This window comes from Argopecten irradians, chromosome 16 (assembly GCF_041381155.1).
Source record: "Argopecten irradians isolate NY chromosome 16, Ai_NY, whole genome shotgun sequence".
In the NCBI taxonomy this organism is placed as follows: domain Eukaryota; kingdom Metazoa; phylum Mollusca; class Bivalvia; order Pectinida; family Pectinidae; genus Argopecten; species Argopecten irradians.
The window spans coordinates 2134492-2161450 of NC_091149.1; the positions used below are offsets into that span (position 1 = coordinate 2134492).

A 26959-nucleotide genomic window follows, 5' to 3' on the forward strand; every position below is an offset into this window, starting at 1 on the left:
AACCAGTCTATATAGGCCCCCTACTATGAAGAAAAATCCGAGAATGTCGCGAAAATCCGACGTAATCATGACGTCACAATAGAGACGTCGACGTTGCGTATTGATTTAGAAAAAAATAATTCATTGGAAAATCAATAGAATCGTACATTAAACAAATTTATTGCTATCAAGTAGTCTGAAAAATTAATTATATAATATTTTGTTTGTTTGTTTATTTGATTGATTAACGTCCTATTAACAGCTATGGTCATGTAATGACGGCCTCCCATGTATGCGGTGTATTGCGTGTATGTTGTGCGAGGTGCGTGTATTGGGAGACTGAGGTATGATCGTATTGTGTCTTCTTGTATAGTGGAACTTTTGCCCTTTTTATAGTGCTATATCACTGAAGCATGCCGCCGAAGACACTAAGCAACACACCCCACTCGGTCAGCATTGATGTAACTATTTTTTTTAACTTCGTGGGGTTATCAGAGATTTAAATATATATACTATTTAAATCTCTGGGGTTACGCGGATTCACACAGTTTGCAAAAAAAAAAATTCTTTCATACCTCTACGAAGTTAAAAAATAGTAACATCAAAGCTTAAATGAGTAGCTTATATAGTCATTGACCAAACTACAGTGCGTTGACATTTACTTACTATTTCAATATTTACATCTAAACTGTCATTATTTACCAAAATTCTGAAAAAAATGGACACTCTACGGGAAATTGATACCTAAAATCGTGAGGTAGGCCTATTGCAAGGATTTATAACTCGCTTATAAATCCTTGGGTATTGTTACCCCAATAATATGAAGAAAAAAAATAGTGTTACGTTAGACTAGAACCTATCCATACTTTTTGTAAGCAATTTGGTTTTTAAGAATATGAGGAGGTTTTCATATATATCATACTGTTACTGTTAATAAGTATCTCCTATAAGCCTACATATAATACTAATATGCTCCGCGAAAATCAAGTAAAAAAACGGCGAAATATGAACACCCGCTCTAGATTATTTACGGTAGGCCTAACGTTAGCTGTTGATCTAGGTAGCTAGCTAGGCTTAGCTAAAAATAGACGTTAAATCAAAGAACGAGTGATCAGCGTCACTCAGAAGCTTAAGCCTCACTCTGACAAAATGGACATGGCATCAGGCTACGACGGGCACATCTCAAAACGACAGAGAACTGAAGATGGACGTGGAGAAAGGGTTTGTATTTTGATTTTAACAATGCAAATGTGTATTTTGAATGTTATGTTACATGCGAGAAGCCGGTCGATGGTCCTGATTTATATAAAATAGTTATACATGACCGGCTTCCTGCAGCGTGCTCGATTCAAACACTGAAACTGGTTTTTCCAGTTCGCCACATGCAGCCGTATCATGCATTTCAGGAAATCCTTTTTACATGTAAAAGATGAATCGTTATCTTCAATGTGTCTGTTTTTCTTGGTTCATTATATTTAGTGTTGTGCTTCCCTCCTCCGCATAATACATTGATCCACATTCCTTCAACTTGGTCCGCGTGACGCTCACAATGTACGAGATTGTAGCGGTAGGTAGGCCTACTAAGTATGCAATATGAATAGCATAGTTAATGATGACTTGTAAAACATTTCAGTAGTTACAACAAGTCTGTAGAATTGTCGAGACGTTATATAATGCCATCACATTTCATTACTTACCATGCCCGTGATGGAAAAGGAAATTCAAGATGGCTGCCATGTGACAATATTAATATTTGAACATATTGGGCCTTGCTTGAATTAAGTTATTTAATTGCAAATTTTTAAATGTAAGCTATTTTACAAAAAGGTACTTTTTATCAAATTAATGTGTTAATGAATAAATATCATTTATATAATATAGATCATGATATTTCAAGGCCGATTCCAGTGACTCTACCATTTTTCAAACAGCACCTCTGGCAGCTGGATTGGGAATTTCGTATTTTCAGGGTATTTTTTGGCCTCACCACATTTTCTCATTTAACTGAAATCTAACACTTTTCTATAACATTATAGATTTAATTCTATATAATTATATTCATTAATATAATGTTAGTGTGTCAAGCTTTTAGACAATACATTTTCAATATTAATCATAGCTTAGAAGTTTTGGAGAAATAATATCATGAATATTAAGTTGAGCTTTTGTCTCAATATAACTTCCGTCAAAACATCAGAAATGGAATTTTTTTTTATTGTAAACTATCACAAATTGCCATTTAAGTATTCTATTTTTCTGGTGTAAGCAGCTTTCCTATTCAGGAAAATATTGCTTTCACCTTTTAAAAACATGCATTATTGAATGAAATACTGATTTGCTAACTGTGGTAATCGTTTTAGACACAATAGTATCATGACTGTAAAAGTTATTTATCCATATCTGAGATAATCGTCTTATGATATTATTCAATATTCGGACTTCAGTTTCACTGTGAATGCTGATGACCGACGAACTGTTCATATTACCCTGTATTTATATATAATTACTCAGTACAAATTGGTGGGGGAAATTTGCAAAAGCTTGTAGTAATATCATTATTTACATGACTCAAAGTCATCATCGTTTTATTTACTTACTATTTCAAATAAATAGCCAATAATAAGGTAATAAAAAAAGAGACAGATGTGACATTATAGACTAATGTGACATTATAGACTAATACTGTTGCCTACGTGCAAACTGCCAAATGATCGGTCTGTTGTTTCTAGGAAAAACCGATTTGTCTGAGTTGTAAACTAGTTCATTAATGTTTACTTCATTGTATATGAATTCATTAAATCATTTTTACAAATCCCACATAGACGCTTGCACAAAGCGCTACACATCATATTTAAATTTTTAAATTTTCTATGCATATAAAGGTTATGGGGACAAGTGGCTTCAATGTAAACCCTGTGTAATATTTGGGGTACGGACAAAAGCCCCTTATATTAGGACATGAGCCCCTAGGACAAAAGCCCCTCCATACTAATGGAAAAGAGGACAAAAGCCCCTTCATTTTTCAAAAAAAGATTAAATCAAAAAAAATAAGTATTGAAGATTATTTTCATTTTTAAATAATTTTAGTTTTCAAATATAGTTCAATTGAAATAAGACACAATATAGAAATATACTGGATTATTGGGATCTTGATAGATTTTGATCAATTGATTTAATGATTTAAAGAACAAAATGAAAAAATTGTTTTGATATTACACTTAAAGTGAATAGTCGGGCAAAGGAAGGCTTAAGTCGGTTTAAATGGTGTTAATATATCCAGTATAATTTCTTATGAAATAGAAAAATAAATATCCTGTCAAAAATCGCTCTGCACGCGAAGAAATTAATTTATAGTAAAGGAATCCTAAAACGTCCTCCCGGCTGCCTATATCCGTGTTGACATTCCCATGCAGCCTCGCATTCAGAATTTATTTTTAGAACAGTGTTAAATTTATATGGGGCTTTCCATAATTTCAATGGTCTAAACTGGACAAAGTAAGCACAATTTGATCGTCATTTTGATATGTAATGACTTTTGGAAGGCAAATGAACGCAATTATACTTGTTTTCATTGCCCGACTATGCACTTTAATATTTATGACACTATATATATATGATATTGATAGGTATATTTTGGAATTAAATATACTTTCCTAATTATCTAAATAATCCATACAAACATCAAGCTGTTAGCCTGGTAGGTGTGTTATTATTAAGAAATTAAAACATTAATGGCTTCTTGTATATATATAACATATGTGTACAGGTTTTGTTAATCTTTCTTTGATATCAGTAATTCAAAAATGAAAATAATTAAAATGATCACAGGGGTAGAATTTAACTTTGTAAGCCACTATCCATTTTTGGCATGTTAGTAAAATTTCAACTTGCCAAATCAGAAACTTGCCACTTTGAAATTTGTATTAAAACCAACCGACCAATTCATTGATAACTATCATATTTATTTATTATAAATAACAATAAATGTTTCATGTTTTAGTGTCACTATACAAGTGTAGTTTGACAACTTTTTATTTTCACAATGACAATTATGTGGCATTTTGTGCAAATAAAAAAAAATATATATAAAAACCTTACATATATATGATTAAAGTGTTTTTGTCTAAACTTCACTGCAAATAACAGCAGGACTAGTTGTCCTTTTCATCTTGTGCATGCTTTTGTAATGTTGCCAGCTGAAAGAATTTTGTTACGTCCAGGCATGGGGTAATCGTAATCGTGTAATCGTAATTGATTGTAATTAATTACATTTTCTTAAAGATGCTCCACCGCTGACAAATGGTATTTTTTCACTATCAAAAACAGGAGCAGACGATTTAGTATTTTTCTTCAGTTACAAAAGTTACTCACTTCACACCATTACCACCATTGAAAAGTTTGAGCTTCTAATTTTACTTCAAGTTAAAAATATGACAAATAATTAATTGCATCCCGAAAAAATTCCGTGTCACTATATCCTATATGGAACGAAGTACTGATGCGCATGCACCAAAGGCGAAATAAATTATTTTTATATTATTTTTGTGTTAATTAGACATATATATACACGATTAAACACCAATTACTGTTCAACTGAGGAATATCATTTATGCTCTGTCGGCGGTGGAGCATCTTTAAGTAATCGACAGTAATCAGTAATCTAAGGCTATTTCGATTACTTGTAATCGTAATCGATTACAGTGAAAATTTACTGTGTAATCGTAATTATTTCAATTACTTTTCAATTACATTATATTTTCAAAGTTGAGAGAAATTACTCGCATATTATATCCCAAAGGCGAGTTAAAATTAACAATGCCAAACGGCGAGTAAAAAATTCTTAATATTTCCGAATTTATTTTATGTGTTCGGTTCTTTTAATAGTTACACATATCTAATCTGTGTAAGAAAAGCGCTTAAAGCATAATCACTGCCTGCTGTAAAGCGTCTTGTTGAAACTACACTCTTACATGATTCCCTCACCTCATGTATACAAGTAGCAATATGGCGGCACAAAAAGGCCGGGGCAAATCCCCCCTGACTTGTTTTGGCTTTAAAAAGTCAAAACAAAACAGAGAACCAATGGCAGTATTTTTGACTCTTGGATTCATATGTGAAAAAATGGGGACTGAAGCCTCAATACATCAACAGGAAGCAAACGCTTCGACATGGTCTGAACGAATGTTTGTGGCAAAGACATGGACGAAGGTACGATGTTCTGAAAGATGTGTAAACAGGATATTAATTGATCAATGGCCGGCAAAACAGACTTTGTGTCCAACTACACTGATTGTTACGAGAAAGAGACAGGACGCTTGTGTGACAACAGAAAGACAGTAATGACACTCATGAATATTGTTATCGCTTCAAAGTTCAAACGAATAGTACAGTCGGACACAATCTTTCATAACAACGCAAACAATGTGTTGCAAAAACATTGCAAGATATGCACATAAAGTTCGTTCAATGCATCACATGTATAGAATCGCCAAGCCCACAACTAAAATTCCAAGCCGCTGGTAGACATATGCATCGAAAAACGGACTCTCTTGGAAGCTTGTACATTAAACTGCCTGAGATATGTAGGCCCAATTTATTCAATTTTAAATAAAATATAATAACCCTAATCGGCGCGATATGAATTTTGTAAACTGAATAAATTTGCAGATAATATTGATAATTAACTATAACATTTATATATAAATTACTTTATATACCGTATATAATAATTTAAACAGATTGAAAAATTGTTTAAAACAAAAAGGAAGCTGAAGTACAGAGGCGGTTTAGTGGGACAGTTGCAGTTGTTGAATAAAAAGAGTTTTGACCAACACAAAATTATGTTTTTCATGTTTTTAATACTTGTACATGTGTATCTGCTTGCTCAATAGTGTAAGGTGTCTCAATAAAGCTCTCTTAACACATCAAATCAATATATGAATCTTTATAAATTTCTCTTGACAACATTTGGCGAGTAAAGTTTAGAGGTCTTGTATATCGCCAATTGGCTAGTCATTCCCAAGTGCTACTTTGAGGCACTGCAATTATGCAAGTTTGAATTTGGCACCCTGTATATGATTACTAGCTAGGTTTAGAAAGTTAAAAGTTCAACTTATCTGGTGTAGTTCAACTAAAACTAAAGATAAATGTAACATTGTCTAATATTGGTATATGCATTATCTTTTGTATTTAGTTTTCTGAACTGTAAGGCTAAAAGAAATAAAGAATACAAATGAATTGTCTATACAGGTACACTTTATAGCTAATTTTAAGTTTCACCAGTGTGCCCATGTGCATAAGAACATATTGTATTAAACAATAGAAAGCACTGTTTTCATAAAAGTCAACAGGTATTAACTAAGTTCAATTTAGTTGTTTTAGGGAGTATCTCCTCAGATTTCCAATGTACCTGTTGTTTTTAGGAAACAATGAGAAGTCAATTAATGCTGTGTTATATAATCAGTAGCTGTCGATCCTTTTCACCTTTAGTACAATCAATCAAAATTTACTTGTTTAGCTTAGAAGCATAAGTCACATTTTTTCTTTGAAAAATCTTTTTTAAATTATATACTTAATCAACTTTTTATGTATTTAACATGAATTGCATTGAAAATTATAAATATAAGAAAAATTACACTGCTACAGATTTATGCTTTCTCATTAGAAGAATCAAGAATTATATTTCAGGTTTAAGATATCTACTTGTTGTGTTATACTGTTATCTGCAAATGCAGGTTGTCAATTAACAATTATGAAGAATGCACATGGTAATTTCAATGACACACCAGTTTAAAAAGCACGATGTGCATGTGGGACAGGTGTATAAACTTGAAACATTTTACAAAACAATTTGACAAATTTAATGAAACTATTTTACTGGTCTTGAAATGCTATCAAATCGAAGAAATGACAAAAAAAAATTATTGTGATAGAAGATAAAAACTAATAAATCATTTTAATATGTAATCGAATGTAATTGAAAGTAATTTCAATTACTTTTGGTAAAGTAATCAATTGTAATCGATTACAGGTCAATTGTACCTGTAATCGATTAATAATCGATTACTGCATTTTCTCCCAAGTAATCGATTATTAATTAATTACATTTTGAAGTAATTGTGCCCATGCCTGGTTACGTCAGCCATTTTAGCAAACTACATTAAACATTCGAAAGAAAGATTTTTTTTTACGGAATACCTCTCAACTTTTTGATACCAAATTAGTGTCACTGTTTTTGCAACGCTTGAAAGCATACAGTATAAATTCAAAGTGTCAACAAGACAATGCATTTGGAACGTTGTGCTTTTGATTCACGATTCATTTAGGCTATAGTTTGGCACAAAATTCATGACAGGTGTATTGATTGAAAAATCTAGTAACTAGATATGTATTTGAAAAGACGAATGATGCACCTGCTCGCCAAAAAATGTTGCGAGTGTTAATTTCGAACCCTGGTGGCCAAAAATGAGTTGATTATTTTAAAGGGTGAGTTGAAAAATATTGTACATTGTAGAACACAATTTTGGCATTGCTGCAAGCGGGTGCATTAGTCCCAATTATCATTCTCAATTAGAATATATAGGAAGCCAGAGAATGGTTCAAACAGACGTCGAAACACTGTACCATACAGCCCTGGAGACATTTTTCTACTTATAAGACTATCAGTTCTGCTGTTAATATGAGAGCTTAGACAAAAATCAAGTGATTCTTTTATCATGTGTAACTAGTTTTCAATTCTGAAAATAAAATGTTGCTTAACACTATCGTGACACTAAAAGTAATCAACATTTATTGTTACCTACAATAAATAAATATCACAGATCATGTCAATGAATTTGGTCGCTTTTAATTTTACTTTCAAAACAGCAAGCACATTTCTGACTTGGCCAGTGTTAATTTCTAGCCCTGCTCTATAGATTTCAATTTTTGGCTCTGACCCCCGGGGGCAGGAGGGGCGAGGCCAATAGGGGAAATAAAGGTAAATCCTTTAAATCGCTACTAGTCATAAGAGTTCTGCATTGGATTGGAACCAAATTTGGCCACAAACATCCTTGGGGAAGGGGAACAGAACTTGTATTTTTTGCTCTGGCCCCCCGGGGGCAGGAGAGGGCGGGGCCCAATGGGGAAATAGAGGTAAATCCTTTAAATCGTACTAGTCATAGAGTTCTGAATGAAAATGTAACCAATTTGGCCACAAACATCCTTGGGGGAAGGGGAACAAAACTTGTATAAAATTTTGGCTCTGACCCCCCCGGGGGCAGGAGGGGCGGGGTCCAATAGGGAAATAGAGGTTAAATCCTTTAAATCGCTACTAGTCATAGAGTTCTGCATGGATTGGACCAAATTTGGCCACAAACATCCTTGGGGGAAGGGGAACAGAACTTGTATAAATTTTGGCTCTGACCCCCCGGGGGCAGGAGGGGCGGGACCCAATAGGGGAAATAGAGGGTAAATCCTATAAATCGCTACTTATCCTAGAGTTCTTGCATGTATTGTAACCAATGTTGGCCACTAGCCATCCTTGGGGGAAGGGGAACAGAACTTGTATAAATTTTGGCTCTGACCCCCCGGGCCAGGAGGGGCGGGGTCCAATAGGGGAAATAGAGGTAAATCCTTTAAAATCGCTACTTGTCATAGAGTTCTGCATGGGATTGGAACCAAATTTGGCCACAAACATCCTTGGGGGAAGGGGAACAGAACTTGTATAAATTTTGGCTCTGATCGTATAAATTTTGGCTCTGATCCCCAGGGGGCAGGAGGTGCGGGGGCCCAATAGGGGGAAATAGAGGTAAATCCTTTAAATCGCTACTTGTCCTAGAGTTTGGCATGGAATGTAACCAAAATCAACCACAAACAATTCTGAAAATAAAATGTTGCTTAACACTATGGCCCCCCAGGGGCAGGACGGGTGGGGCCCAATAGGGGAAATAGAGGTAAATCCTATAAATCGCGTGACACTAAAAGTAATCAACATTTATTGTTACCTACAATAAATAAATATCACAGATCATGTCAATGAATTTGGTCGCTTTTAATTTTACTTTCAAACAGCAAGCACATTTCTGACTTGGCCAGTGTTAATTTCTAGCCCTGCTCTATAGATTTCAATCTTTTTTACATTTTGTAGTAAGCTGCCTGGGCCATGGCCAGTTATTAAATTTGCTCACACTTCCACCCAATAAAATTTCAATACTTTAGATTTTATGAATAATTTTTCACAGCATGGTGAATTTAAAAGCCCACTTATCCACAAATAGAGTATGATTTGTAATCGTTGAATGTCCTAGCCTTATAGTGTTGCTGTTGTATTATCCCTGACCAGCTGTGTGAAATCAATAAGGCGTGTCAATATCATCCTTAATCAGTGCAACAGATGGACTGGGCACACAGGGAAATAGATTATATAATATTGACCAGTTAAATAGGGACAATTCAGTCCATTTTATCATCGGTTTTACGGTCAATTACTACGATTTATTTCCACAAGCTGTTGTGTGGTATTAAGGCGAGGAATTTACTCAGTATCACTTATCCCTCACTAGCTGTCCTTCCTACATAAATTAAAGATGTCCTTCCTACGTAAAGACATCACCAATTAGCACATTAGCACACATTATGTGAAGAGTTCACCAAATAAATCCTCCTCTGTTTTAAGTGACAGATAAGCATTCTTTGACCCATAAATCAGAATAAAATTATCATAATTTACGTCTGTCACCGTAAGAACTTCAGCTCATTAGCTAGATAATTAAAAAATGACTTTCAGTTCATTTTAGACAAAATATCAATATTCTAAGCTTTACTTTGTTGTAAAACTTCATTTATCGACATCTTACGTGTACTCCATAGACAACTTGACATTAAAGTCTGTTTAACATAAAACATTGGAAAAAAACCCATCCTTTTTACATCAAATATGGTATACATATGTATAATCAACTTAGTGTCTTGTTACTGTATTTGTATTTTTAGTGTTAAATGAATTATTGCTGCTTTTGGAACTGAGATTTATATATACAATTTTCGATACAATAAGCGACCAGGACACTTAAAAATTGCAAAAAAAATAATGGGGCGCTTATAATGGAACCAAATTTGGATTATAGCATTTCAAAAAAGACAGAAATCAATTTGCATAAGAAAGCTGCAGCTGTTTTTGGGGCTGATCTTCGGTCACATTCCCAATCTAAAATATAAAATACTCATGGTTTTCACAATTCCTCAAGCTGGTTTTCACAATTGTCTCTGTGTCCAAAAGGAAAGGAAACTAAAATATTTTACAAGATGGTCAAACTACTAACATATAATATAGTAGTCCAAAAGTAAAACTGAAACTACTAAAATATAATATAGTAGTCCAAAAGTAAAACTGAAACTACTAAAATATAATATAGTAGTCCAAAAGTAAAACTGAAACTACTAAAATATAATATAGTAGTCCAAAAGTAAAACTGAAACTACTAAAATATAATATAGTAGTCCAAAAGTAAAACTGAAACTACTAAAATATAATATAGTAGTCCAAAAGTAAAACTGAAACTACTAAAATATAATATAGTAGTCCAAAAGTAAAACTGAAACTACTAAAATATAATATAGTAGTCCAAAAGTAAAACTGAAACTACTAAAATATAATATAGTAGTCCAAAAGTAAAACTGAAACTACTAAAATATAATATAGTAGTCCAAAAGTAAAACTGAAACTACTAAAATATAATATAGTAGTCCAAAAGTAAAACTGAAACTACTAAAATATAATATAGTAGTCCAAAAGTAAAACTGAAACTACTAAAATATAATATAGTAGTCCAAAAGTAAAACTGAAACTACTAAAATATAATATAGTAGTCCAAAAGTAAAACTGAAATGAATTGCTTGAAATAAAGTTTTCAGTTGTTTTTGTTTTATTTCACAAATTCTAGTTTTCACAAGTTTAGTCAATACTGATCATGAGCACTATTATTTTTACAATTCTGAAGGCCCCAGCCCCATTCACACAAAAGTGAGTGAGAGCCCTGGCATTTAATTTGAGGTCGTGATCGGTGCAAATGAGGCTTCAAAAAGTTTAATACAGGCTTGTGGATGTGGGCTCCTATAGCGACGAGGCGCTTTATATTGGATAAAATATGGTATTACCGTAACCACATGTCGGACTGATGAAGGAAGTAAATTATAAATATTTTAGATTTTTTTTTCTAAATGTAATTTTCTTAGCACCAAATGCCTGATAATTTTCTGTCATGTTATATCAATCATTTGTTATAAACATATTTGCAATTCAATCAGTCTGCATAATATTGCAGCCTATGTAGCTACTGAAGGTTTTGCCAATAAATCTGTGTTGGTATGTGATATGAATAAATATGATGTAATTTTACTGATAAGTTTCCTTGATAACTATCATTGAAATTGAAATAAACTTGGAGTCAATATTGAATGAGAACTAGTTAGATATCTGTTCATAGCTGCAATATTGTAGCTCAAAAGACTTTTTGACAGAAAATGGTGTCGTCTTTAGAGCTACAATTGGTGCCTATTACTGCTAATGGAGCAAAGTAATGATTATGCAAACCATTATAAAACGTCTCTTTGCATTCTATCGTACTTGTTTGATATCGCTTACCTACTAGGCAATTCAATTGAACTACATAAAATATTAAATTCTCATCGAGGCATTATTTTTTTTCATAACACATATGAAGGTCTTTCTGAAGGGAATTTAGACGGCAAGTTCACAAATTGTGAATTTGACGTCTTGTGAGCGGTAAGGTAGATATTAAGAATGGTAGTTATGTTTGTTTTTTACAAAACTAATATGTAAATGCATTTATACGCATCAAATAATTGGAAACCTACAAAAAAAATATAGAAAACTGTGCCCGAGTGATTTTCGGAGGCAGTGCTCCACTACGACACATAGGGACCAGTTCGTACCCGGCTGAAAGGTATAGAAGGCCGGGTACGTATATTCGTTCTAATCTGTTCATAGCCTCATTGTTCTGACCTAGTCTGTGGTAACATCATTGATGTGCAGTCAGATACAGTGTATATGGACCTGCAATTACATTAATAATTACAATTACAGCTGGTATATGTACATTTTGTAGGGAAAGTGTTAGACAAGTACGTATATAGTACTATATACATGTATAATGTTTCATTAACGATTAGATTAACAGACAGATTTATTGTGATGTTGTGACAGGAGGATCCCCATAAACCAAGTCCATCACCCGTGGTACATGTCAGGAACCTAAACGAGGCTACAGTCGAGACTGACCTCGTCCACGCTGTCCAACACTTCGGCACGGTCAGGTAAAACCATTTTGATAGGAAAGAAATAAATTTGTTATCAAGATATTGTTTGATCCATTGTTTTATTCAGTTTTAAGTAAAATGATTACTGTGTGCTGCATATTTTAATGCTATTAATTCACGATTATCCTTGACAATATGTACATTATTAATTTGAGATCACGTACTTAAAGTATATATGTTGTAATAGAACACATAAATTTATCACCGTTGATAACATTTGACGGATGAAAGGAACCTTACTAATTAAAATATTTACAGTATTTTAACTACATTTACAGCTATGTGATCATGATGCCGAAGAAGCGCCAAGCTCTGATTGAGTTTGAAGTGAGTATTTTATAGTACCGTATTTGACCCAATAAGCGGATTAAGCGCACAGGGCATTAAAAAAAAATTGGAAAAAAAAAGAAAAAAAAGTTGCTTTACTAGACAAAATTATTGCAACCCTATACAGTTTTTTTCTTCATTTATGCCCAGCAATTGAAATTGACGCCTCAAAATTTGGAGGGGCGCATACAGGGACTTGAGCGCTTATTTGGTTAAATACGATACTTGGAATTGATTACTGGTTCATGATATATGGTTAACAAGTGATAATCTGTTAAAATGACAGTATATGTACAGAACATTAGAAAAATATTTTGTCTTCCCTGCAGTTAGTTATTAGGTCATCTGACCCATTGTCATCATTGAACATCTTTAAATAACTAACTGTATACTTCAGTTACTATATGAGGTATTGTCTAATTAATAGTCAGATGACCGCTAAGGCCCATTGGGCCTCTTGTTAGAATTCCTATACATTTCAAACATTGCACTGACTACAAATATGTGAGTGTAATGACATGTTTCAATGTTGATTGATGTGGTTTTCAAGATGACAATGTTAACATTGAAAACAAACTGAAGCCACTATCATATACCTGGTATATATATGTGTCTATCTGAAAAGGGTTTCGAGATCACAAAATGACGTGGGTAGAGCACAATTTACAGTCAATTAGTCCCACCTTCCTGTGTTTATGACATCATAAAATCACTGCAAGTGATAATGTCATATTCAGGGGATGTTGGGACTAATCAACGGTACTACTCATGTCGTTTAGAGATCTTGAAAGCCTTGTATAAGACTTGTATGTATACAATTAAACATCATTATTCTTTGTCGGCGGTGGAGCATCTTTAATATTAAAATAATATATTTACAGGACATTGACAGTGCATCAAGCTGTGTGCAGTATGCGGCTGTAAGTAGGACTTCAGTACGGAATGACATACATAAACATACTTTAGGATTTCCTTTATAAGTAGCTGTAGATGCATTATCGGTTTTTTTGTCACATGTATCAAATTCACTATTTAACAAAGTTTATTGTTCAAAACTCAGCTGACAGTATATATCTTAACATGCCAAAATTAAATTTTATTAAATCTTTATCGCTAAAAAAATCTTCAGTGATAAATCTTTACTGCTCAAAGACCAAAGATCTTTTTATCTAAATCAGTCTTATAGTTTATTAGACCTCAAGTCTAAAACAGTCTTATTGTTTAAACGTAATCAATCTCAGATGAGTTACCATATAAAAAGTTTGATCCACGAGGTCTGACTGTGATAATTTTTGTTTTGTAGACCAACAAGATTTTTGTGAGATCCCAAGTTGCTCTGTTTAATTTCTCCACAAGTCAAAGAATCCAGAGACCAGGGTAAGTATTCAGGAATAACTCATCTCAATATTCATAATTATATCACTGTCTAACTAAGTCTAGTTTCCACAGGTTCAGTTTGATAATTTAGCTTCAAATCAATTCCTCATTTTAATAGCTCAAACTCAGTGTAATTCATCTCAATAAACGTCCAGTTAAATGTTAGACTCGTCAGTAAATTTTGAAATTAAAATTTAGTCATTGTAAAAACATTGTGTTCATGGTCCACTTGTATAAAACTTTCCGCGAGGTATACTAAGATAATGGACTATACCGTTATAAAAATGATTGCTTCTCCACACGACTGCCCAGACCTATAGAGGGAGAAGAGACAACTAATGGGTAAGACTTCTGTAACAGGCATTGTACAACCGCTATTGGGTACCTACTATCTATTCTGTATTTGTACACTCAAGAGTTATCTGCCCTTGCGGATAGATATTGATTGTGATGTCATTTGTTTGCAAGTGTTGCATCATACTTTTCAGCTCACATTTTAGTAATGATGTCACAATATTGATGCCTTTCCTCAAGGTAGATAACTCTGTGCAAAACAATATGTTTTTTGGTGGAAGGAGATAATTTTCTAAAAGAAATTTCATCCTATTTATTTTGATATTTTGGAAAATATCTGCAAGTGTCTACCTCTTTGGATCCTTTATTAATTTTCCATTCAATTTGGTACTAGTTGTAGTGAGGTCTGATTGTTTACTAAATCAAAAACGTCCGACATTTAGTATAATCAGTTTTGGTTTACACATCTTGACAAGTCAGACAGCATGTAAATGATATTTAGGATAGCTATATAAACCAACTCTTCAAAAAATTACCTGTCTCATTCCCAGCGACTCTGTATTTACATATTACAGAGTTATCTGCCCTTATGGGTAGGTATTGATTGTGGATATTACAGAGTTATCTGCCCTTATGGGTAGATATTGATTGTGGATATTACAGAGTTATCTGCCCTTATGGGTAGATATTGATTGTGGATATTACAGAGTTATCTGCCCTTAAGAGTAGGTATTGATTGTGGCCTCATGTGTTTGCATGTGTTGCGTTAAAATTTTCCAGAGAAAACAATGCAAATTTCGCAAAAAATGATGTTGCAATGGATACCTACCTGCAAAGGGAGGTAACTCTGTAAAATGCAAAGAGAGAATAAAGGACAGTTGCAAAGATGAAACGTCAATCCTAGCTTATAGCTCTGTTAGTTGATTGGTGGCTTACGGCTGAATTCTCTTCCTTTGAGGTCATAGTTCATCTATTTTATTATTGCTGGTTTGTAAGATCATATGTAGGTGGGCTTGAACCATTTTAGAACTGAAGTCAATTCTACCACAGTTTTCGACTGAATGCTTGCCTATGCTTGTACACAGTATCAAAAATTTTGTACTTCTGTTGCTGCTTTTGAAAAATTTGAGGGAAAAGTAAAGTTATTGTTGGTGAAGGTCATGCTTCTAGATTTGAAAATAAAATCAATGAAAAAAACAAAAGGCTTTTTGACATACTGTATTAAACTGATTTGGATATTATTGGTAATATATAAACATGTACATCAACAAATATGTCAAGAAGAACCTCTCTTACCACACAAAATTTACACCTAATATAATAAAATAAAACATAACTCGTGAAGACCATGAAAACCTGTGCAGTGAATTTCAATTATAGAGTTATCATTTGTTGAAAAAAGGAAAGATATATTTTTATATATAGTCTTGCTAGCTTCTTTTAGGTATGACATTAATTGCTTTAAAAGCTTCGTCCAGTTTGGGAAAAAATGGTAATTCAATGAATACAGTAAAAATGTTTTCAGTCTAAATTCTAAAATGAATTTGAATTTTTCAGTGGGCCAGATGATAACAGAATTGGAAACCACATCCTATTGTTTACCATCATCCGACCAGAATATCCCATCACCGTGGTAAGTATCAGACGACAGGACCAGGTCAAAATAACAGTGTAACAGATGACAGGACCAGGTCAAAATAACAGTGTAACAGACGACAGGACCAGGTCAAAATAACAGTGTAACAGATGACAGGACCAGGTCAAAATAACAGTGTAACAGATGACAGGACCAGGTCAAAATAACAGTGTAACAGACGACAGGACCAGGTCAAAATAACACTGTAACAGACGACAGGACCAGGTCAAAATAACAGTGTAACAGACAACAGGACCAGGTCAAAATAACAGTGTAACAGACGACAGGACCAGGTCAAAATAACACTGTAACAGAGGACAGGACCAGGTCAAAATAACAGTGTAACAGATGACAGGACCAGGTCAAAATAACAATGTAACAGACGACAGGACCAGGTCAAAATAACACTGTAACAGACGACAGGACCAGGTCAAAATAACAATGTAACAGAGGACAGGACCAGGTCAAAATAACAGTGTAACAGATGACAGGACCAGGTCAAAATAACAATGTAACAGAGGACAGGACCAGGTCAAAATAACAGTGTAACAGACGACAGGACCAGGTCAAAATAACAATGTAACAGATGACAGGACCAGGTCAAAATAACAGTGTAACAGACGACAGGACCAGGTCAAAATAACAGTGTAACAGATGACAGGACCAGGTCAAAATAACACTGTAACAGAGGACAGGACCAGGTCAAAATAACAATGTAACAGAGGACAGGACCAGGTCAAAATAACAATGTAACAGAGGACAGGACCAGGTCAAAATAACAATGTAACAGACAACAGGACCAGGTCAAAATAACAATGTAACAGACGACAGGACCAGGTCAAAATAACAGTGTAACAGACGACAGGACCAGGTCAAAATAACAGTGTAACAGACGACAGGACCAGGTCAAAATAACAGTGTAACAGATGACAGGACCAGGTCAAAATAACAGTGTAACAGACGACAGGACCAGGTCAAAATAACAATGTAACAGACGACAGGACCAGGTCAAAATAACAGTGTAACAGACAACAGGACCAGGTCAAAATAACAATAACAGTGTAACAGACGACAGGACCAGGTCAAAATAACATGTAACAGACGACAGGACCAGGTCAAAATAACAATGTAACAGACGACAGGACCAGGTCAAAATAACAGTGTAACAGACGAAGGACCAGGTCAAAATAACAATGTAACAGAACAGGACCAGGTCAAAATAACATGTAACAGACACAGGACCAGGTCAAAATAACAATGTAACAGACAACAGGACCAGGTCAAAATAAGTCAAAAGTCAAAATAACAATGTAACAGACAACAGGACCAGGTCAAAATAACAATGTAACAGACAACAGGACCAGGTCAAAATAACAATGTAACAGACAACAGGACCAGGTCAAAATAACAATGTAACAGAGGACAGGACCAGGTCAAAATAACAGTGTAACAGACAACAGGACCAGGTCAAAATAACAATGTAACAGACGACAGGACCAGGTCAAAATAACAGAGTAACAGACAACAGGACCAGGTCAAAATAACAGTGTAACAGAGGACAGGACCAGGTCAAAATAATAATGTAACAGAGGACAGGACCAGGTCAAAATAACAATGTAACAGAGGACAGGACCAGGTCAAAATAACACTGTAACAGACGACAGGACCAGGTCAAAATAATAATGTAACAGAGGACAGGACCAGGTCAAAATAATAATGTAACAGAGGACAGGACCAGGTCAAAATAACACTGTAACAGACAACAGGACCAGGTCAAAATAACAATGTAACAGAGGACAGGACCAGGTCAAAATAACAATGTAACAGATGACAGGACCAGGTCAAAATAACAGTGTAACAGAGGACAGGACCAGGTCAAAATAATAATGTAACAGAGGACAGGACCAGGTCAAAATAACAATGTAACAGACAACAGGACCAGGTCAAAATAACAGTGTAACAGACGACAGGACCAGGTCAAAATAACAATGTAACAGACGACAGGACCAGGTCAAAATAACAATGTAACAGATACAGGACCAGGTCAAAATAACAATGTAACAGACGACAGCACCAGGTCAAAATAACACTGTAACAGACAACAGGACCAGGTCAAAATAACAATGTAACAGAGGACAGGACCAGGTCAAAATAACAATGTAACAGACGACAGGACCAGGTCAAAATAACAATGTAACAGACAACAGGACCAGGTCAAAATAACAATGTAACAGACAACAGGACCAGGTCAAAATAACAATGTAACAGAGGACAGGACCAGGTCAAAATAACAGTGTAACAGACAACAGGACCAGGTCAAAATATAATGTAACAGACGACAGGACCAGGTCAAAATAACAGTGTAACAGACGACAGGACCAGGTCAAAATTACAGGTAACAGACGACAGGACCAGATCAAAATAACACTGTAACAGAGGACAGGACCAGGTCAAAACAACAGTGCAACAGACAACAGGACCAGGTCAAAATAACTACTTCATTTTCCATCTGGTCAAGTACAGGAAATGTGTTCAGTAAATGGACTTGAATGGCTGAGGGGTTGAGTTGTCTCCCATTCTCAGGGTAATAATTATTAAATATTAGCAGGGATCAATCTAGCTCTGATTTATTACCGTTTATGGGTAAATTTCCCCTCAAGGAATGAATTCCCCCCTGGCCTAAAATTCCCCTGAAGATTTAAAAATTCCCCATTTGAAACTAAAAAATTACCGTTTTTGGTAACACAATTTCCTCTGTGACTTATTTTTCATTAATTTTTTAGACTTTAGTTTGCAAATTTCTTCATATTTATCATACAGCTACTGCAAATTTTATCATAAACTAAAAAATTTCATTATTGAGCTTAAAATCTTGCTTTACTAAATTTAAAAATAAAATAAGTTGCTTTACAGTACTTTTTCTTCAAAATGAATATAAATTTGGACCAAAATAAGAAGATTCAAATTCCCTTATATTTCCCCAAACTTTTCCCCTTTTTGGAAAAAGGGTAGTTTCCCCCAAAACCTAGATTGGTCCCTGATTAGCTGCTGTTGGAATGAAGATAATTTGTTTCTTCTTTTTCACACATTTATGCAAGGGGTTCATTTGAATCCCTATATGTTACCACTAGCCTTCCACCTCTGAGTCATGGCGGCTTAGTGGTTAAGTTGTCCCGACATTCTACCAATAGCCCTCCACCTAAATATTTCATGGCAAAACCATTGGACTATGTGAAAATAATTCTCTTGCACCCTTAGAAAGATATTTCATTGATGATGTGTTTTTAGGATGTGATGCACACCATCTGTAGTCCATACGGGGAAGTCCAGAGGATCGTCATCTTCAAGAAACACGGAGTACAGGCTATGGTGGAATATCCTTGGTCAACCCGCTGTTAGTTCTTGTTTCTGTAATAAGAACTTTCTTTTAAGATAGGTTCCAGCATATTTGTTTCCAATCTCTGTTCTCCACAAACAGATGCTGTGTGTTTTACCTTGGAAGCGATGAGATCTTTATAAATTACAAAATAATCAAGTAACATGAAGTGTAAGATAATTAGCTGTTTTCTACATTTGTTCTTCATTTATATTTAGATAGAAATAATTATAAGAAGATGTTGATTTTACTTTGTTACTATTCCTTAACAATCCTACATTTGAAAACACTCCTTGTGCCAAGAGGGCGAAGGAAGCTTTGAATGGGGCAGATGTCTACTCCGGCTGTTGTACACTCAAGATTGAATTTGCCAAGGTAAGTGTTGATTTTGCCAAGGTAAGTGTGATTGAAGTAAGTGTTGATTTGCCAAGGTAAGTGTTTGCAAGGTAGTGTTGAATTTGCCAAGGTAAGTGTTGAATTGCCAAGAAGTGTTGAATTTGCCAAGGTAAGTGTTGAAATTTGCCAAGGTAAGTGTTGAATTTGCCAAGGTAAGTGTTGAATTTGACAAGGTAAGTGTTGGTGCAAGTGTTGAATTTAGCCAAGGTAAGTGTTGAATTGCCAAGGTAAGTGTTGATTTTGCCAAGGTAAGTGTTGAATTTGCTGAAGTAAAAAGTCTCATTTAAATGAAGTTTTAATACATGAACTGATTGGCTCAACCAAGGATGAAAAAGCTTAATCTCTCAAATTTACACAAATGTCAACTGAACAAAGCACAAGTAACATTGATGTTGAGAATAATACGGGCCAAACAAAATCTAAATCAAAAGTTAATTATCTTGACTTGTGTTATAAAATCTAATCAATGAGTGAATTCTGATCCTGACTTGTGCTACACAAGTTAATTATGAGCATGACTAACTTGATTTATTACAGCCGACCAAACTGAATGTGGTGCGGAACGACCCTGAGTATAGCTGGGACTACACCAACCCTAACCTAGGTAACGTAGATCTACCTGACTGTCTCCTTCCTTCTCTAGTTACCCTGTAAACTGTCCATCACAGATCTAGTCCTCCGTTAGTCCTAGTCCTCGTTAGGGCGGTATAGTCCAACTGTAGTCTGGGATCTCGGGAAACGGAGTTGTTACAATCTGTGGTATGGTTTGTACAGAATTTTCTTGTTTTAGATATTATTTTTTCTCTCATTTTAACTTTAAAACATTGCATGTTGACAGAGTTTCTACAATTTCTTCCTTGAAGGTTTGTAAAGTGTTGTGAAAGTGTACATCTTGTACATGAGATCTGCTGCATTTCTGAAACCTCATTCATCAGTATATTAGCACATTGGTGGGCGACTTGATTTTCAGTTGCTTGACCTGTTTCTAGGTCATTGTTTGTTTATTTAATTTCTCTGTTTATTTACTTTCTCTGATATCATGGATGTTTTTATTCTTGTCATGGATTGGTTGTGGGATATGGTATGTGGTTTTGATAAACAGAATTTGTTGTAAACAATGTCTGCTTCAGATCATCTGAAACCATTGGGACCAAAGTTATTTGCATGCCAATACTATTTAATCAGGGATTGTTTTATCAGAATTTATGCAGAACTTGGATTTAAATTTCAGCAGGAAAAATGTGTGAAAAATGTCAATTTTGTTTTATTTGAATAAAATCTTAATATTGTTGAGGTTTGATCAGTCTTCATGTATTTTTTGTAGTCATCTTATAATAAACTGTATGTTTGTTGATCATTTGATTTCTGTCTTGTTGAGCAGAGGAAATTGTATATCCTATCTGTCCTTCTGTCTCATTTAGCAGAATTGGAGTCGGTGTATCCTAGCTGGAAGTATGTTAAAATGTTTGGTATTTGAGGTAATTATTTAATGTGTGGTATTTGAGGTAATGATTTGTTAAGATGTGTGATATTTGAGGTAATTAATTGGAGGACTAGATAGATGTGCATGGACCATTTATTGGGTATTTATGTTAATTGGCAAACAGACAATTTGTATACAGGTATACAACTATGTATTGTTTGTGAATTTTTTAGAAAATTCTCCATCAATGAATAGCATTCATAGCTGCTTCCAATTCATTTATATTTTTTCAATAATTTATAATTGCTGATTATTACTAATTGAAATAAAATATAAATATATACTTAAAATAAACATTATGTGTGTTGATTTAAAATCATTGATTACAAATGAAAAATTTTATTATTATTTTTTTAAATAAAAGTATGGAAACTTTCTCTATTTTCTGTTTTACATTTAATTACATATCATTTTAATTTGAACATGAACAAATTTCAACAAAATAAAAAGTTAAAACAAAGTTTCTTTGCCACTAAAAATGTTGCCAAGAACCATTCAAACAAACAAAGAAAGATGTTCCATGAAAAACAAGAATGTTTCCTATTGACAACCCATGAAAAACAGTTAACATTTGTAAAGCACCTTCAAAAAACAGCATTATATGGTATAGTGACTTACAATGCAAAGAGACATGGGTTTTATGGACTCCTGATCTCAACTTGACAAGTATAACAAAACAGTACGTCTTCTCCGTATCGATCTGCTCTAGAGGGTGTTGTATATAAACATGTATAAATAACATTTATATTTCGATGTTCTATATATTCAGTGATGTTGATACTTCCATATATACCTGTTCATACATACATTTTTTGTCAGTATTTGTTTAGTGTACATGTTTGTACTTTGAAGTTTACACAACATGATTAATGACAGTCTAAATGTTTAGTACTGTCTTGTACATTTAAACAAGAAAACCCAGAGGGTCAACAGGGGAAAAAACATACGAGGCCAAGCAACATTTGGTGTTTGTTAACTGTGTGTTTACATGTAACACTGTATAACATTGATTGATTGTTGATACTATTTGTATAATATACGTTTTACATATATCACCTGTACATTAGAACTGTAAAAAAGAAAAAAAAAAGCTTGTCATATCAAACATTCAATGCTACAAAATAATATTACATTCTCTACATTTATCATACGATACTTGTTAATACAGTAAAACCCTGCTAGCTCGAACAGTTAGATTGTTTCACTAGGTCGAGGTATTCAGGCACCAATTAAGATGATTGACATTCCAAAGCTATAATCACTGTTGCCTATTTCATTATAATTCATAAAGAGTGCAACCTCGCATTACCCAAGATATAGGACAATGATGAGCCCAAGTGATCTATTTGATGAATACAAGTCATTTGAGGAAAGCAGGTTCGAGATAGAATGGTTTTATTACATTTGTACAGTTATAGTGATATTTTAAATACAATTGTAAGGTAAAATTCATTGTCTAATTCCATCATAATTAAGAACATTTATATGTCATATCTATGATACAGGCATTTTTACCGAGACATTAATATATATTATAGCCAACAGTTACATGTGGTGTATTGTTCTTTATTCCAACTCAACATTATATTGTCGTTTTATAGATTTCTTATTGTGTATAAAACCTAAACTTTTGTCATAGTTCAATGATTTTCATTGTTTCATCACTAACAAACAATATTAACAAAAAATATATCATTATAAAATTTGGTGTTAGAAATTAAACACGACATATTTAGCAAGCATTTGACAATATTGATATCATACTTTTTTTCATAAAATTCACTGCATACTATCACATCACTATAGCGTCATTGTTTCTTTTTGCATTGCAGAGTTATATGCCCGTATAAAAAGGTTTTAATTTTTGTTGTGAATTCAAGTATGTTACACTCATGAACTCTCATATGCTAAATTATTCGTGTTGGACCTTCGTAAATTTCGTATTGATAACCAGTCGATTAGTTGAATAATGTCCCCTGGTATCATATCATAGTCTATCTATAATTGTAAAAGAACACCAATAAAGGGGAGATCACTTTTGTCCTCAACAGTATATATATGTCATGTAAAATATACTGAAATCATGATGATCAAAAGTACAAACATTCATGACATGTCATATTTACCATGGACCAGCCCGCTAATTCATCTTTCTAAAGTTACCATAGAAACTAGAAACAATCATTAGTAAATCATTGTACTCTGTCCTCAGTCGATTATTTAATTGATGTATTGTAGGTTACTGATTGTGATCAACTGATTCCCTACACTATAATCAATATCAAAGGCAAATCACTTTAGATTTTTGATGAACAAGATATGCAAAGAGACTTATAAAGATTTCTATCAAAACCAAAATTAAAATTTAAAAAAGCCCAAAAAATTCCTGTGCGTCTTACATTGCATGATTGTCGCTGTCATACAACTTCTATTTTACATTAACTACAAGAAGTTTCCTCCTCAAAGCATTATGATATATTATGTGTATGTTGCCTCCACATATGTTGACAATAACAAAGTTTGACTTCATACAGAAAGCACATTTTCCTCTCAGCATCAGGACACATGATCAGTCTGCGGAGCATCACTGCTAGTATTCCTAGCAGCTGTACATATACAGCCAAACCCAAACAACATTCTCAGAACTTTCAAGCATGAAAATTACAAGGTACCGTATTTAAAGAAGCACTGGAGCAGAAGTACCACTACACAGTTAACAGTAGCAAGTGTAGCCGTGTCTTAGTACACACAGAAACAGCATCATTAAGGCTCAAACCCAAACAACATTCTCAGAACTCTCGGACATACAAGTCAGAACACGCGGTGGACATGACACCTGGCAGACAGTACACAGGATACCAAGCTACAAACACATTTATTTTATCTGATTGGTTGTCCCTTGACAGAGTCAACGAGAGGATTGTTGGAGCGTTGGTGGGTCATACTCGGATCAGAATTGTATGCATGAGTGACTTCGCAACTACTCAAATTGTCAACATGACCATCGTGAGGCCATGTGAAAAAAATCGAGTTTTGAGGAACCAAGCGCTTGTAGTTGGAATTCTTCGTAATGGTGATGTTCTAACATTATAGATGATAAAACTTTAATGTTTTACAGATTATTTATATGAATGTTGTTTAAACAAATGCTTTTTGTGTATTTATCCTGGTATGAATTCATTTTTTTGCTTGTCTACTTTTTTATCAAGATTTAAAAAACTGAAAAGTTATAACTAATCTTCATTGTGCTCAAATACCATTTTAGATGATTATTCCAATCCCCGTATACGTATTTGCCCTTGATCTCATTTCAAGTGACAGCACATTTTCCTGTTGTTGCTGGGTTGGTTTTTTTATCTCGTTCTCAGTCTAGAACTGTAAGTTTACTAAATGGTAAGCCTTAATTTGAAATCTGTATGTAAAGTTTTCTGTGTTTGTGGTAAATATTTGGTCTGTTGGTTGAGAGCTGTAACCGTTTAACAATCCAGTTGGGTTTCTTTGATTACTCAGGTCCCTATTCACTAAACTACTCGCATACTCAAACCTGTATTCTATGGCCATACGTACTTTTAAATCATTCTGGAAATGAAAAGTTTGACGGAAGAATTTTTTTAAAAATTTAATTCAAAGATAAACCATAGCATGTACAGAAATACTTCAAATCATTCAAAAAATTTCAACTGAAACCATACAGTATTTAGCTCAATTGAGACCAGTAAAACTGTGCTTGAGTATGAATGTAGTTATGTGAAGGTGAACCTTGGTCTGTTCACAATGGAGAATGTTATAATAGCCGATTCTAATTTTAGAAGTTTGTGTTACAGGAAAGGAGATGAACATCCCGCCACAGAGAAATGCACCTTTACTACAGAACCCGCGCTACAGTAGTGGGCCGACTCCCTTCAACGCTGGCTCAGGTACGCTAACACTTGTGTGATGATGTCATAGTTTATTAGGATTCAATCATAATGCTGCGTCTACGTAGACAAACCTCACGTATTTGGCCTGTCTTATCATTATAGAGAAACAAAGTGGAAATCTTTGACTTGGTACTACTTGATATGTGATTAATACAATCTTACTTTGTGGCTTTGATTTGCCTAATAATTTTGTATACATCTCTCCTAAAGACTTAAACTTGAGTCATATCATTTTGTAGAACTATTTCAATAATTTGATATATTGACTAGCCACTCGTCTAAGATTGTATACATACCACAGCTTGTTGTTGGTGGGGGGGGGGGCATCTATATACCACAGCTTGTTGTCGGGGGGGGGGGGGGGGGGGGTCTATATACCACACTTGTATCTGTAGACATCATATGTATTAACCTCTAAAGTATGACAGGGAAATCACTGGTTGTCAAATCAGATGCTAATTACATAATTATCAGAGGTTGTCACAGAAATCTTTTTGTTAATAATCTTAGTTATTGCACCTAATTCTCTGCACATAAAGCTATGCTAATATATTTCTCGCCCAATGTGCACTGAGCACTACAGAAATAGCTTTTGAATGTTTCCTGTTTGTGTAAAATGCCTAAGTAATAGGGTATGACACAGAAATGTCCAGTCTGAGGGGTGATATGGTGGGTTGGCTACCCCAACGGTCAGTGATGCACAAGTCCTATTCAGCACAAATTGTGCTTGTACTGAAATTGTATTTAAGTAAAGTACATTTGTATTTGTCATACAGTAAAGTGTTGAGAAATAAATATTGAGATATCCAGTATAAATAGGTAATTTTACTTTCCAGAAGCATTTATTAAAATTGTCAATTTAATGAAAATTGAGCGACTGATATATGGCTATTTACACCTTATAATTTGTATAGAAGGAACAGATTATTTACATCTTATAATTAGTATATAAGGAACAGATTATTTACACCTATAATTAGTATGGTAGGAACAGATTATTTACACCTTATAATTAGTATGGTAGGAACAGATTATTTACACCTTATAATTAGTATGGAAGGAACAGATTATTTACACCTTGTAATTAGTATGGTAGGAACAGATTATTTACACCTTATAATTAGTATGGTAGGAACAGATTATTTACACCTTATAATTAGTATGGTAGGAACAGATTATTTACACCTTATAATTAGTATGGTAGGAACAGATTATTTACACCTTATAATTAGTATGGTAGGAGGAACAGATTATTTACACCTTATAATTAGTATGGTAGGAACAGATTATTTACACCTTATAATTTGTATAGAAGGAACAGATTATTTACATCTTATAATTAGTATATAAGGAACAGATTATTTACACCTATAATTAGTATATAAGGAACAGATTATTTACACCTTATAATTAGTATGGAAGGAACAGATTATTTACACCTTATAATTAGTATGGTAGGAACAGATTATTTACACCTTATAATTAGTATGGTAGGAACAGATTATTTACACACCTTATAATTAGTATGGTAGGAACAGATTATTTACACCTTATAATTAGTATGGTAGGAACAGATTATTTACACCTTATAATTAGTATGGTAGGAACAGATTATTTACACCTTATAATTAGTATGGTAGGAACAGATTATTTACACCTTATAATTAGTATATAAGGAACAGATTATTTACACCTTATAATTAGTATATAAGGAACAGATTATTTACACCTTATAATTAGTATATAAGGAACAGATTATTTACACCTATAATTAGTATATAAGGAACAGATTATTTACACCTATAATTAGTATATAAGGAACAGATTATTTACACCTTATAATTAGTATATAA

The 26959-nt window shown here is 33.9% G+C and overlaps 1 protein-coding gene across 1 annotated transcript in view; it reads left to right on the forward strand.

Annotated features, from left to right (window-relative positions):
- The first annotated feature begins 1068 nt into the window (after nucleotides 1-1068).
- LOC138311118 (heterogeneous nuclear ribonucleoprotein L-like) overlaps nucleotides 1069-26959 on the forward strand; it is a 48654-nt gene continuing 22763 nt past the window's right edge. Inside the window, exons 1-10 of the mRNA XM_069252562.1 lie at nucleotides 1069-1200; nucleotides 12185-12294; nucleotides 12576-12624; nucleotides 13506-13544; nucleotides 13928-14001; nucleotides 15853-15928; nucleotides 19220-19305; nucleotides 19586-19682; nucleotides 20241-20307; nucleotides 25011-25103. Coding sequence (XP_069108663.1) covers nucleotides 1129-1200; nucleotides 12185-12294; nucleotides 12576-12624; nucleotides 13506-13544; nucleotides 13928-14001; nucleotides 15853-15928; nucleotides 19220-19305; nucleotides 19586-19682; nucleotides 20241-20307; nucleotides 25011-25103 — 763 coding nt within the window. The 5' untranslated portion in view covers nucleotides 1069-1128. The remainder of the gene's footprint in view (nucleotides 1201-12184; nucleotides 12295-12575; nucleotides 12625-13505; nucleotides 13545-13927; nucleotides 14002-15852; nucleotides 15929-19219; nucleotides 19306-19585; nucleotides 19683-20240; nucleotides 20308-25010; nucleotides 25104-26959) is intronic.